General features: G+C 38.6%; 1 protein-coding gene across 1 annotated transcript; it reads left to right on the forward strand.

Annotated features, from left to right (window-relative positions):
- The first annotated feature begins 2,830 nt into the window (after window positions 1-2,830).
- LOC131930235 (prenylated Rab acceptor protein 1) lies at window positions 2,831-8,900 on the forward strand. Its single transcript, XM_059286647.1, has 6 exons — window positions 2,831-2,950; window positions 4,836-5,045; window positions 5,615-5,712; window positions 7,187-7,288; window positions 7,505-7,601; window positions 8,721-8,900. The coding sequence occupies exons 1-6, from the start codon at window positions 2,877-2,879 to the stop codon at window positions 8,746-8,748; spliced, it is 609 nt and encodes a 202-aa protein (XP_059142630.1). The 5' UTR covers window positions 2,831-2,876; the 3' UTR covers window positions 8,749-8,900.
- The last annotated feature ends 6,510 nt before the right edge of the window (window positions 8,901-15,410 follow it).

Below are 15,410 nucleotides of genomic sequence, written 5' to 3' on the forward strand. Positions count from 1 at the left end.
GGGGCAGATAATCGTCTTTTAGATATTGCTATCTACTGATGGTGTTTTAATTTAAAACCATTATTTTTTGTCATGTCGACTTCGTAAGTTATGAATTACTAAAAAGTACACCGGGCGGGGTGTAAACCGCACTGGATGACATCAAACTGAAAAAAAACCCCTCTAATGTACAGTTTTCTTTACCTGTATTTTTGAAGATCTCGTACACAATCTGCAAATATAGCTAAAGGCAGAGGCGTAGCGAGAGAGAGGGGGGGGGGGGGCGGGAGTGCGGACCGCACCGGGCGACACCATTTAGGGGGTGACACCAAGGCAAAAAATAGCAAAATATGTAGAGAAGAACTTGAGGGGGGGGGGTGCAAATCGAAAGCTTGAGGGGGGTGCAAATCGAAAATTTTAGGGGGGGGGGGGGTGAAAATGGACAGTTTGATGGGGAGGGGGTGCAAATAAAAAAATTGAAAGTTTGTCCCCGGAAAAGGTCGCTACGCCTCTGGGGGGAGGGGGTTACACCATTAAGTGCCGGGTGACACCCTAACCCGCGCTACGCCACTGCAGGAACCCCAAACACTTTTCAGTTGGTTGAAGACTGCTCTTGCCTTGCCCGTCCTTATTTTTATGTCTGCTTCTGTCCAGCCCAGCTTATCAACAATACTTCCAAGGTAGGTGAATCTATCCACTTCCTCTAGGACTTCGTTACAAGAGTGCTGCCTGATGCATTGACTCGGGAGGGGGGGGGGGGGCGGACACTGGTAAAAAGTATATCTTTTCTATATAAATTCCATTTTGTCCGGAGATGACTGGAAGAAATACGTATTATTTTTAATGTGTGTGGAATACTGCGGAACATTAGTACTTTATACAGAAAACCTTGAAAAATATTCAAAGAGTTAATTGAACACCTAACTAATTAACATTTAATGTCACAATATAATAAGTCTGGTAGAAGCGCTCAAAATTTTTCTCGCAAGTTTCCTATCATGGCGGACGAAAGTTTAAAAAAAATAAATTCTTATGCGTTTTTTTTTTTTTTTGAGAAGTCGGAAATAGCGTAAAGTCGTACTTCAGGTCACCGGAAATTACCCAAAATTTGACAGAAAACAGAATCAGACGAAATTTCACATGTAAAAGATCTATTTAACTGAAACAGTACTCAAGTTATTCAACTTTCAGTTTTTCATAAGCCTATAAGTTTCCGGTTACCGGAAAATTTTATACAGAACTGCACATTTTATATAATTATTTTATATGAAATTTCGTCAGCTGTAACGATACTCAGCTATCGTGTTCACAGACAGACAGACAGACACACACACACACACACATACAAACACACGTGTAAAATTCCGTATAATGAGTTGTAAAACTGTGAAAACTGTCAAAATTTCATGTGATTTTTGTGCACGTTTACAATGCTTTACTTTCTCGTATACAGAGTATAGATAAAAATCAGCAAATGCGACAAGTGGGCTCAGAGGCGTAGCGATGATGGGGGAGGGGTGGCAGGGGGGACATATGTCCCCGGGCGCCGACATTAGGGGGCGCCAAAATGGGTTGTAAAAACAAATTACAATGTCAAGTTTGAGGGGGTGGGGTGCACATCGAAATGTTGAGGGGGTGGTGTGCAAATTGAAAATTTGCTCCCGAGGGGGCCGCCAAATTGAAAGTTTGTCTCCGGACGCCGGGAATGGTCGCTACGCCTCTGAGTGGGCATACTATAGCATTCTGCTTGTATCCTGGCAAAATATCACTCTCCCGACGGTTGTCAACTGTCGAGGAAGCACTGTAACTTTAAATACAGGTTCATAAATTAATTTTTTTAACACACTTGTAACTAAATACATTATATAAAAAGAGCCCCACAAAGAAAGTCTACCCCCCTCCCCGAGCGAAATGGAATTTATATTAACATAACTTTACCAATGTCCGCCCCCCCTCCCCCCGGAAAATAAATTCCCCTCTCCCTCCCCCCGACCCGCCAAAAATATTAAGTGCCACCCTCCCCCTGACGAGAGGAAGCAAGCTAAGCTTGTAAAAATCAAACATTCCCAAGTGATAGGAGCTCACCACAGTTGAGTGAACTTTCTGTTCTCGTGTTTTATTTACACTATATTTTTGTCAAAGTTGACTCGTCAAAAAACATAACTCACTTGTAAAATGGTACGTCCTTTTTAAAATAGCATCAATAAATGTTTACAACGTTAAAAGAAGTAATGCTGACTGTGTGGTCTAGAGGTAGAGTGCGCGCCAACTCATTTTGGTAACGAGTTCAAATCCACAGTGGAAAGCATGATAATTATATATGCCACACTCTGTCAAATTTATCAGGCTGGCATAACATGGCCACACTCTGACAAAAATGTCAGGCTGGCATTATATAGGTCAAATTCTGACAAATTTATCAGGCTGGCATAAAATGGGCCAGACTATGACAATATTGTCATGCTGACAAAATACAATGTGAAAGTACGGATGTTGCAGATGCGTCCTAGTGTGTGGCGCGAGGAAGCAGAGCCGCCCTCGTGAGCCGGGTAGAATAAGGTGGGGCGCCCTCGTGGGCCGGTTGGAGGACGCTGGGGCGAACCCCCCCCCCCCCCCCCCCCTACGCCTCTGTTGTGAGGTCAATTAAAATTTAAGAAGTCATTGTTTTCACTTGATTAGTAGTTAATCAGTCTGAAAATAAATATTAAAAAACAAATTTACAGTAGGTTTTATACAAACATAAATTATATAGACCTAGATTCTAGATTTAGTTAGATTATTAATCTAATTTTGATTTGAATGAACATTAAAAGTAGAATCTATGCCTATGAATTGTTTCGTTTTTCAAAAGTAAAGCTTATTAAGTCTGGCGTTGTCATCTCCACGTACAAACTGTCATGGCGGATAAAGAGAATCTACTTGATGGACATCTAGATTACTCACCGCCTGAAAAACAAAATCTTAAAAATAGGTAGAATAAAGTTAGATTATATAATATATATAATTGGACTTACGATTTAATTTTTTGCTTAGATATAAGATAACTAATAAATTATACTAGACTCTAGGTCTAGATTAATATTAATAAAAAATCTAGGCCTAGCAAAAAATTAAAAATTAAATTTTAAAAATGTTTAAAAAAGCTCTTTAAAAAAATAAATCTCCGAACTCCTACTCCTTGCACCTAGACCAAGACTCTAGATCCAGACTTGTTAAGACTTAGACTCTAGAATCTTGATTCTGCTCAATCGATGAGAGTGAAATAGCCCAAATAGGGGCGCTATTCAAGTATTCATCAGGCGCTATTTTGTAACTGTTTCACAGAGAAACAAACCGAAAGTACTGTCATTCTACTCTAATATGTATGAGTCATTTTGTATTCCTACCCATAGACTCTGAGATATTCATGTTTTATTGATGACCCTCCTTGCAATATTTTTTCCCTCGTTTGTTTTTGCCTGCGTTTGCCTGCCCCAGCTTGCATAACGACCGTATTTTTTACATTTTGATCCAATTTTAATACTTGAAATAAATATGTTACACTTTTAAACGTGTTGATTGTATTTGATTTAAAAAAATCAAAAGAAGCATTGTTATACCTAAGCAGTTATTCGCATTTCCTAGTTAAATTATAGCCCTACCTTTTGTTTGTTTGATTTTTCTTGTTGATTTGCTGTTGTGTTTTTTTTTTTTGCATGTGTTAAATAGCTCTGTGGATTTGCTAGTATTAGGAAAATATTAAGAAAAATTCACACGACATACCATCACAACAGTCACAAGGCCACGGTATAGAAAAAAAAGTATGTTTGTGACAGCATATATAATATACACAAAGAATGCGTGCCTGTATAGGTGGTGTTGACATGGTTCCTGATGTATTTCTGTAGTGACGTCAAGGGAACCACGATATAGAAATATCATGATACCGATATAATATGTGCTATCGCGCCCATCTCTCCAAATTACAATTTATGAAGCTTCCAAAGATATTGATCTATCTATCAATATCAACAAAATCACCAAACAAAGGCGACGATCAAATACGCATTTTGCAATACAAATCTGTTTTCTGCCATATCCTATTCATTAACATGGATAAAAACATAATTTAAAAATAAAACAAATGAAACAAGCTTCTTTATATATATATATATATATATATATATATATATATATATATATATATATATATATATATATATATATATATATATATATATATATATATATATATATATATATATATATATATGCTGTTTGATAGAATGTTGGCATTTTTTTTTCTTGGGGATAAAGCACCATTTTTTCTAGACACCCTGTTTAGACTAAAGGAAATATGCACATTGCTAATTAATCTCTTCATTGTATTTACACTTGTGATGCCTAATACTTTACTATCTTTAAAAGGAATATATGTTGTACCTGCGACTACCTTTAGCGTTGAAATAACACTATGTCAATGTTGCTAATATAGAATTAGCCTTTCCTATTAATTCCTATTTATTTTTAACTTAGGAAATTCTGGATTTCCATTTATAGACATAGATCACTGCTATTGAACATGTAGACATTTTTACAAACTTGGATCTTAAAATAAAGTCACAGATTTATTATATTTGGGCTATGACAAGCAGACGTTCAGTTAACTTTCATCTGTTAGCATTTGAAACTGAGTTTACTGTAATATCAGCTGTTTGGATCAAACTACTGCCATATATATCTAGATCTATATTGATCTCGTGTAGATCTACAGTCTGGGATCGCATCAGCAAAAGTCAATATCTATTAAAACATAAAATACACAACTAAAATGTATTTTTAAACATCCTTGTGATAATTATTTTCTTCTTCTACAGAATCATGTCGTTAGCATTGTCTAATGTATCTGCCAGAGAATGGTTTTCAAAAACTCGTGAAAGTGTCAAACCTTGGCAGGAGTTTCTCAACTCAAAAAAGTTTTCTGTGCCAAAGTCTGTGGCTCCTTTGCCCAAGAGAATAGTGAAGAACATTGACAACTTCCAGGGCAATTACCTATTTGTTTTCTTAGGCCTTGTTGTTGTTTGTATGTAAGTTGATTTTTTGTTCATTTGATCATTTTAAAATAAAAGCACAAATTGGTGTTAAATTATCTTTACTAGTTGCAACTTATATCTAACTCTAAAATATAATTTAGTGGAGGATGGAGAGGTGGAAATCAACTATTATAAAATACTTTTGCATCAAAGTAAATTGTATGGTGTGCATTAAAATAGATAACACTGAGTTTTATGTAACAAAGGAATACGTTAATTGAAGAAACCTAAGTACTGCCATTAGTTTTGGTTGTTCAAGGGGCTATTACTCTTGTTTTTTAAATAGGCTAATCCTCCAAAAACTCTTGTACCTCATTTAAATTTAATAAAGCTTTTTGTCTGTGTAGTTGAACTCAGGGTTCTAAAATTAGATTTGTTGAACAAAAAGGTTTTACAAGTGGGAGTTGAACTTTGTGTAGCCAACTTTGAAAGCAAAATAAAAAGGAGAAAAAAATCGGTTAATGTTAACTTAATAAGGCTGAATGTTGATGTTAAGTAGTTGCTGCCTTAAATGGTATTGACATCTGTTCTGACAGCTGCTTACAGTAAACTGTTTTTTTCAGCATTACCTCCCCTTTACTGCTAGTAGCCATTGCTGCCTGTCTTGGTGCCTGCTACATCATCAGCATTAAAAATCAGGACAGAAAGATTACTGTCATGGGTAAGTTCACACATTTTTCTGGGAAAATCTTAAACTCAGTTGATAAAATAAAGAATTCATGACTACATCATGTGTGAGCAGAAATATATAAAAAGTTAGCCCAAATAGCATGTAGTGTGGCAAGGTAAACATCCATTTCTTTTTGTTTTGAAATCAAGGATGGATTTGAATGCTTGTGATTTTGAGAATGAATGTGATAAAAATCCCTTAACCTACTAGTAAAGTAAAGGAATACTGTAGAGTACAATACTTACTAGTAAAGTAAAGGAATACTGTAGAGTACAATACTTACTAGTAAAGTAAAGAAATGCTGTAGAGTACAATACTTGCTAGTAAATTAAAGTAATACTGTAGAGTACAATACTTGCTAGTAAATTAAAGTAATACTGTAGAGTACAATACTTACTAGTAAATTAAAGTAATACTGTAGAGTACAATACTTGCTAGTAAATTAAAGTAATACTGTAGAGTACAATACTTGCTAGTAAATTAAAGTAATACTGTAGAGTACAATACTTGCTAGTAAATTAAAGTAATACTGTAGAGTACAATACTTGCTAGTAAATTAAAGTAATACTGTAGAGTACAATACTTGCTAGTAAATTAAAGTAATACTGTAGAGTACAATACTTGCTAGTAAATTAAAGTAATACTGTAGAGTACAATACTTGCTAGTAAATTAAAGTAATACTGTAGAGTACAATACTTGCTAGTAAATTAAAGTAATACTGTAGAGTACAATACTTGCTAGTAAATTAAAGTAATACTGTAGAGTACAATACTTGCTAGTAAATTAAAGTAATACTGTAGAGTACAATACTTACTAGTAAAGTAAAGGAATACTGTAGAGTACAATACTTGCTAGTAAATTAAAGTAATACTGTAGAGTACAATACTTGCTAGTAAATTAAAGTAATACTGTAGAGTACAATACTTACTAGTAAAGTAAAGGAATACTGTAGAGTACAATACTTGCTAGTAAATTAAAGTAATACTGTAGAGTACAATACTTACTAGTAAATTAAAGTAATACTGTAGAGTACAATACTTGCTAGTAAATTAAAGTAATACTGTAGAGTACAATACTTGTTAGTAAATTAAAGTAATACTGTAGAGTACAATACTTGCTAGTAAATTAAAGTAATACTGTAGAGTACAATACTTACTAGTAAAGTAAAGGAATACTGTAGAGTACAATACTTACTAGTAAATTAAAGTAATACTGTAGAGTACAATACTTGCTAGTAAATTAAAGTAATACTGTAGAGTACAATACTTACTAGTAAAGTAAAGGAATACTGTAGAGTACAATACTTGCTAGTAAATTAAAGTAATACTGTAGAGTACAATACTTACTAGTAAATTAAAGTAATACTGTAGAGTACAATACTTACTAGTAAATTAAAGTAATACTGTAGAGTACAATACTTACTAGTAAATTAAAGTAATACTGTAGAGTACAATACTTCCACAGGTCATGAACTGAGTCTTGCCCAACAGTATGGAGGTGTTGGTCTCCTGTCATTTCCTCTCTTTTGGCTAGCTGGGGCTGGATCTGCTGTCTTTTGGGTCATAGGTCAGTAGGATTTATGTTTTTTTTTTTTGACCTGTTACAAAGTGAGGTAGAGGAGGTTCTTTATAGATAATACACTTATGCTATTTTAGCATTTTTTAAAAATATATTAGATTTGGATACAAACCACTACCATAGTTTTAATCCAGATCCATAGTTTTAATTTTTATGTAAATTATTTAGCAGTTAGATAAAAATGACAAACAATGTTTTTTCTAGGTGCCTCCTTCTTTGTGATAATGCTCCATGCGTCATTCTACCAGACCCAGGAGGAACTGGAAGGCTTTGATCTGGAGCTTGATGATGTGCAGACAGTGTAGATACATTTTCTTACAGTGATGTCATGTATATAGTCTGGGAGAATTGAGGGGTTATTTAAACAGCTTATTTTCTTCTAGCTGAAGCATTTTGTGATGATCAACATGACATGTACTTACATATTTCTGTGGTTTAAGTTTTACAGTTTAGACGACATGTCATGTTAGCGCTCTTTAAAATAATTAAATAAAATAAGTTTTAATCAAAATGGCTGTCAAGATGTTTCTAAGAACACATTTGAAAAATACATGGAAATTGCAAGCAGGTACTCAAGCTATATTTAAAAACAACTAATGCAGGCTATTTAGTTCTAGTTCATTGCTGGGGAAGGAATATTTTAAATCTTCTTTGCATTTATTTTATCATTTTGATTTTATTAATGAGATTTACAGATTGTGTTTTCAACTATTTATCATACGTTGAATATGTTGATTAAACAGCATGTTGTGCAATCACTTGTTATGTTACTGATGATACTTAACATTACGTGATGTAGATGTCATGTTGGATTATATATGTTAGGGATGTATTTAATATGGCACCTGTTTTCTCTAGAACCCTCTACAAGAACTTGAATATACTCTAAGTGCAGCACAGAGTGGTTTAAAATAATCTAAGCTCTTGTGTTGAAGCCTATCTAGTGAGATGTTGATCACATGAGATTAGCTTACTATTTACTAGGCTGAATTCTTTACACAATCTGTTTGTATACTTAAACAGATATTTGACCTGTTTAACTGTTTTTTTTTGTACATTTTTGGTTCATTTTTACATTTGTTGCTTTGTGAGTTTTTATCCAAAATTAAAAAGCAAGAGACATTAAAATCATAATCCCTTTTAATCTAAAATTGATCTATGCATATGTTTTTCTGAGATGTATCAAATCTGAGTTGTAACAAATAAAAAAGAAAAACCCCATTAAAAAATTTACTATCCCCATTAAATGCTAAGTGACTAATCTTGCCATTCAGTTCAATCATGGGCATTACAGCTGTTAAACAAATTGACTTATACATTAATTTCATTCATCAGAAACTTTCTAAAATTTTAGACATTTAAAGATGTACTGTCATTTTAGTTTTAAATAATTGAAAAAAGATTTTTTGATTTGTTTCAGGTCAGATCCAGGTTTTTATCTAAAATAAGACATTTGTTGTGTCCGTGTTATGTTAAGGTTTGTCTCTGTCACTGAGATGATAGCAATATAAAAACTTTAGAGAAGTTTGATGACTTGTGATCAAATATGTATATACATTCAAATAAGGACTAAATAAAGTGGGCTATGTTTGATACTTTGTGGGTACCATTTCTTGTCTTGCTTATTTGATGCTATTCAAATTAATTAAATCATTAAAATATCAATTATATGTGACAGACTTTAATTACATTAGTTAGAACCTTGTGCACTGTCTAACTTTAAGAGACATCACCATGTACATTGTCTATAGCACCATGCACATTTTCTATAGCACCATGCACATTGTCTATAGCACCATGCACATTTTCTATAGCACCATGCACATTGTCTATAGCACCAGCACATTGTCTATAGCACCATGCACATTGTCTATAGCACCATGCACATTGTCTATAGCACCATGCACATTTTCTATAGCACCATGCACATTGTCTATAGCACCAGCACATTGTCTATAGCACCATGCACATTGTCTATAGCACCATGCACACTTTCTATAGCACCAGCACACTTTCTATAGCACCAGCACATTGTCTATAGCACCATGCACATTGTCTATAGCACCAGCACATTGTCTATAGCACCATGCACATTGTCTATAGCACCATGCACATTGTCTATAGCACCAGCACATTGTCTATAGCACCATGCACATTGTCTATAGCACCATGCACATTGTCTATAGCACCATGCACATTGTCTATAGCACCATGCACATTGTCTATAGCACCATGCACATTGTCATGCTTCAAGTGGCTGCACCATGCACATTGTCTATATCTTTAATGCTCATCATCCTCTTCCCATAAGCCATCTGTGTTGTGTCCCCCCCCCACCGTCCCCCCCAAGCCCCATGCATCATGTGACCAACAACTCCCACGTACTGAGCCTTGCTGAGGGCTGGCTATGACAACTATCAAGTAGCTCTAAAACTAAAAGCTTGATAAATCAATGTCAACTTTTATGGAGAAAAATCTGTTTTGAATTTTGTCGTGTAGACTTGTATAGAACCAGCAAAATAACGTCTGAGAATTGTTTGAACTATTTACCACTTCATGTTGGGTACTTAAAATAAAAACAAAAAAATGTCGAATCGGTTTGAAAGCCAACACGTTTTGTCGAAGCTTTCATTTCAACATAGAGCTAAGCAACGGTTAGTGGTTTAGAAATACTTCTCAGTGTAAAGACAGGTAGACGTGGTAGGCTAAGGAAATTGCTAGATTCGTACACTCTTAGAACTAATGACACAACGAGCTAAGTGTCGATCGATTGTAGTGTCCCCTACCCCAACCAATTAGCCGTCATGAGCAGGTAAAGTACATTTAATAACACAATTTATATTCATGTTGCATCCTGACATTAGGCTGAAGATGATTATCTTATGTTATTCATCAAGTGTGTATCGGGGGAGGGGGGTGCACTCTATGTGTTTGTTCACATCACTCTACCTTCACTTCATTTTGACATCACTCTCCCTTCACTTCATTTTGACATCACTCTCCCTTCACTTCATTTTGACATCACTCTCCCTTCACTTCATTTTGACATCACTCTCCCTTCACTTCATTTTGACATCACTCTCCCTTCACTTTAAACGGAAATCACTCGTGAGTCCCTACAACAAAATATATTCCCTAAACCCGTGAGTCCCTACAACAAAATATACTCCCTTAACCCGTGAGTCCCTACAACATCATATATTCCCTAAACCCGTGAGTCCCTACAGCAACATATATTCCCTAAACCCCTGAGTCCCTACAACAAAATATATTCCCTAAACCCGTGAGTCCCTAAAACAACATATATTCCCTAAACCCGTGAGTCCCTACAACAACATATATTCCCTAAACCCGTGAGTCCCTACAACAAAATATATTCCCTAAACCCGTGAGTCCCTAAAACAACATATATTCCCTAAACCAGTGAGTCCCTAAAACAACATATATTCCCTAAACCCGTGAGTCCCTACAACAACATATATTCCCTAAACCCGTGAGTCCCTACAACAAAATATATTCCCTAAACCCGTGAGTCCCTAAAACAACATATATTCCCTAAACCCGTGAGTCCCTAAAACAAAATATATTCCCTAAACCCGTGAGTCCCTACAACATCATATATTCCCTAAACCCGTGGAACCCTACAACAAAATAAATTCCCTTAACCCTTGAGTCCCACTAGGATTGTATTTTCATTTATTTCTGACATCTGTTATAAAATGTCCAGTCTCAAACAGCGAGCCCCCCCACCCCCTGCCCCCCTCCCCCCTGGTCGGACACTGAACATGAACTGACGACTGTTAATGTACAATGACTGTTAATGTACCCCCCCCTGTCCGTCTTAGAACCGTTGGATCCAGATAGATTCCAGGGTTTCAAGACCTGATTTGCAAATGAAAGCCACGCGAGTTTCACCAGGCTTTGAAGACCTGGAATCAGCATCCATTCTTGGCTCGTCGAGAAAACGGCATGTGGCATAATTCGCCTGTAAGACCACTTGGTAGAGCTTCAAGTGTATTTGATGTTTTCAAGAGGTAAAAAAACACGCCCGGCTATATAGAGCTTTAATGGGCGTTATTTAAATCAGGATATTATGTGAAAAACTTGAACAAAAAAAGCTTTTTGCATGGTGATCTACAGCTTTAGGAGCTAGCAAGGTGACAGGAAAGTGTAAATGGGGTTTAAGAATATTTAATTCTGTCAGTATCTGACTTGTTCTAACTACAGTGTAACACTACATGGATTTTTCTACTCAAGTAGACTGTAACACTACAGTGGTAACATGGTAGCTTCTGCTACTGTTGTTGTTGTAAAATGGTAGCTTCTGCTACAGTTGTTGTTGTAAAATGGTAGCTTCTGCTACAGTTGTTGTTGTAAAATGGTAGCTTCTGCTACTGTTGTTGTTGTAAAATGGTAGCTTCTGCTACAGTTGTTGTTGTAAAATGGTAGCTTCTGCTACTGTTGTTGTGGTAAAATGGTAGCTTCTGCTACTGTTGTTGTAAAATGGTAGCTTCTGCTACTTTTGTCGTGGTAAAATGGTAGCTTATGCTAATGGTGTTGTGGTAAAATGTGTAAACATCATCTAACTGATTGTCACACTACTGTTTAGTTGTCCTGTCTAGTTGGTTGTCCTGTCTAGTTGGTTGTCCTGTCTAGTTGGTTGTCCTGTCTAGTTGGTTGTCCTGTCTAGTTGGTTGTCCTGTCTAGTTGGTTGTCCTGTCTAGTTGGTTGTCCTGTCTAGTTGGTTGTCCTGTCTAGTTGGTTGTCCTGTCTAGTTGGTTGTCCTGTCTAGTTGGTTGTCCTGTCAACTGGTTGTCTTGTCTAGATGTTTGTCCTGTATAAATGGTTGTCCTGTCTAGTTGGTTGTCCTGTCTAGATGGTTGTCCTGTCAACTGGTTGTCCTGTCTAGATGGTTGTCCTGTCAACTGGTTGTCCTGTCTAGATGGTTGTCCTGTCAACTGGTTGTCCTGTCTAGATGGTTGCCACGCCCAGCAGACTGATATATCTAAAACGACGTCATTTAGTATTTCATATCATATGACCTATTAAATGATCTATCTTAAGACCTATCCGATGACCTATCAAATGCACTATCATGTGACCTATCTTATAACCTCTTCGATGACCTATAAAATGAATTATTATATGACATATCATATGACCTATCATATGATCATACGATAGGTCAAATCTTCTATCTATATATATAATTCTCCTCTTCGAGCCGTTAGAAAACAAGCTGCAAACGCTCTCCCTACCTCCCCACCCCTACATGGTTTTAGTGAGCTGTGTTCACTCTAAATGTTTACAAGCAGAGCCAACGATTTTAAACGTAGGGGGGGGGGGGAAAGGAAGGGGGGGGGGGGGGGTTATGATCCTTAACGAGCTACTTATAGTGTTTTAAAGAAATATTTTCAGTGTCAGCGTTGGTACTGTCGAATTCACAAATTATGAATTATTGAAAATTAGAAACAACTAAATAGCGGCGTATGTTATGCCGCGGGCCGGCTCGTATCAAATATTTCAGAATCTGTTTTGCAAGCCCACGAAATCTTGCCTTTCACGCGATTATCTCACGTGAAACGAAATCTCGTCTTTCACGCGATGATGTCACGTGAAATGCGATATAAAGCCTTGATTGGGTCTGTTGCAATGTTGTAGTCGTCATTACCAACAGTTCAAATAGCACAGAGCGATATTTTAAAGTCTTTACAGTACAATGTGGGTTTTAAACCTTCTACTTCATCATCGTTTGTTCACTCCGTGTTCTAAATATAGTAGCACCTGTGTGAGGGTGCTGGAATAATGTCTAGCATTACATTCGTGTGACGTAGCTACCGCCGATCGTAGAGACGCACTCTAACTCAAGCAGAAACTTGACGGCGTTTTATTCTCTGGTTCGACAACACCATTTCCATCGATTACCCCCCCCCCCCCCCACCAATCTGATTTGTTTTCTGTTAACAATAGATCTTATGTCGGACTGTGGTTGGGTTAATGAAGATAATGGACGTGAATTCATTAACTACACATGCAGGTTATGCAGTGTCGTAAGTAACAGTCTCTCGTCCACTACACACGGTGGTGGTGTGTCTAACACGTTTCTCGTGTACTACACACGGTGGTGGTGTGTCTAACACGTCTCTCGTCCACTACACACACACGGTGGTGGTGAGTCTAACACGTCTCTCGTCTACTACACACGGTGGTGGTGTGTCTAACACGTCTCTCGTCCACTACACACGGTGGTGGTGTGTCTAACACGTCTCTCGTCCACTACACACACACGGTGGTGGTGAGTCTAACACGTCTCTCGTCCACTACACACGGTGGTGGTGAGTCTAACACGTCTCTCGTACACTACACACGGTGGTGGTGTGTCTAACACGTCTCTCGTCCACTACACACGGTGGTGGTGTGTCTAACACATCTCTCGTCCACTACACACGGTGGTGGTGTGTCTAACACGTCTCTCGTCCACTACACACACACGGTGGTGGTGAGTCTAACACGTCTCTCGTCCACTACACACGGTGGTGGTGTGTCTAACACGTCTCTCGTCCACTACACACGGTGGTGGTGTGTCTAACACGTCTCTCATCCACTACACACGGTGGTGGTGTGTCTAACACGTCTCTCGTCCACTACACACACACGGTGGTGGTGAGTCTAACACGTCTCTCGTCCACTACACACACACGGTGGTGGTGTGTCTAACACGTCTCTCGTGTACTACACACGGTGGTGGTGTGTCTAACACGTCTCTCGTCCACTACACACGGTGGTGGTGTGTCTAACACGTCTCTCGTCCACTACACACGGTGGTGGTGTGTCTAACACGTCTCTCATCCACTACACACGGTGGTGGTGTGTCTAACACGTCTCTCGTCCACTACACACGGTGGTGGTGTGTCTAACACGTCTCTCGTCCACTACACACGGTGGTGGTGTGTCTAACACGTCTCTCATCCACTACACACGGTGGTGGTGTATCTAACACGTCTCTCGTCCACTACACACGGTGGTGGTGTGTCTAACACGTCTCTCGTCCACTACATACACACGGTGGTGGTGAGTCTAACACGTCTCTCATCCACTACACACGGTGGTGGTGTATCTAACACGTCTCTCGTCCACTACACACGGTGGTGGTGTGTCTAACACGTCTCTCGTCCACTACACACGGTGGTGGTGAGTCTAACACGTCTCTCGTCCACTACACACGGTGGTGGTGTGTCTAACACGTCTCTCGTCCACTACACACGGTGGTGGTGTGTCTAACACGTCTCTCGTCCACTACACACGGTGGTGGTGTGTCTAACGCGTCTCTCATCCACTACACACGGTGGTGGTGTGTCTAACACGTCTCTCGTCCACTACACAGATTGGTGGTGGTGTGTCTAACACGTCTCTCGTCCACTACACACGGTGGTGGTGTGTCTAACACGTCTCTCGTCCACTACACTGTGGTGGTGGTGTGTCTAACACGTCTCTCGTCCACTACACACACACGGTGGTGGTGTGTCTAACACGTCTCTCGTGTACTACACACGGTGGTGGTGTGTCTAACACGTCTCTCGTGTACTACACACGGTGGTGGTGTGTCTAACACGTCTCTCGTACACTACACACGGTGGTGGTGTGTCTAACACGTCTCTCGTCCACTACACACGGTGGTGGTGTGTCTAACACATCTCTCGTCCACTACACACGGTGGTGGTGTGTCTAACACGTCTCTCGTCCACTACACACACACGGTGGTGGTGAGTCTAACACGTCTCTCGTCCACTACACACGGTGGTGGTGTGTCTAACACGTCTCTCGTCCACTACACACGGTGGTGGTGTGTCTAACACGTCTCTCATCCACTACACACGGTGGTGGTGTGTCTAACACGTCTCTCGTCCACTACACACACACGGTGGTGGTGAGTCTAACACGTCTCTCGTCCACTACACACACACGGTGGTGGTGTGTCTAACACGTCTCTCGTGTACTACACACGGTGGTGGTGTGTCTAACACGTCTCTCGTCCACTACACACGGTGGTGGTGTGTCTAACACGTCTCTCGTCCACTACACACGGTGGTGGTGTGTCTAACACGTCTCT

The sequence above is a fragment of the Physella acuta genome, unplaced genomic scaffold (genome assembly GCF_028476545.2).
Source record: "Physella acuta isolate Inbredline_101_S28 unplaced genomic scaffold, ASM2847654v3 ptg001743l, whole genome shotgun sequence".
Taxonomy (NCBI): Eukaryota; Metazoa; Mollusca; class Gastropoda; family Physidae; genus Physella; species Physella acuta.

Bases quoted from the DNA above. Each gene is read 5' to 3' on its own strand.
- LOC131930235 (XM_059286647.1), top strand. From the start codon at position 2,877: ATGGCGGATAAAGAGAATCTACTTGATGGACATCTAGATTACTCACCG. The intron at 5,713-7,186 runs GTAAGTTCACAC...ATACTTCCACAG, and splicing joins CAGAAAGATTACTGTCATGG to GTCATGAACTGAGTCTTGCC. The intron at 7,602-8,720 runs GTAGATACATTT...GATTTGTTTCAG, and splicing joins CTTGATGATGTGCAGACAGT to GTCAGATCCAGGTTTTTATC.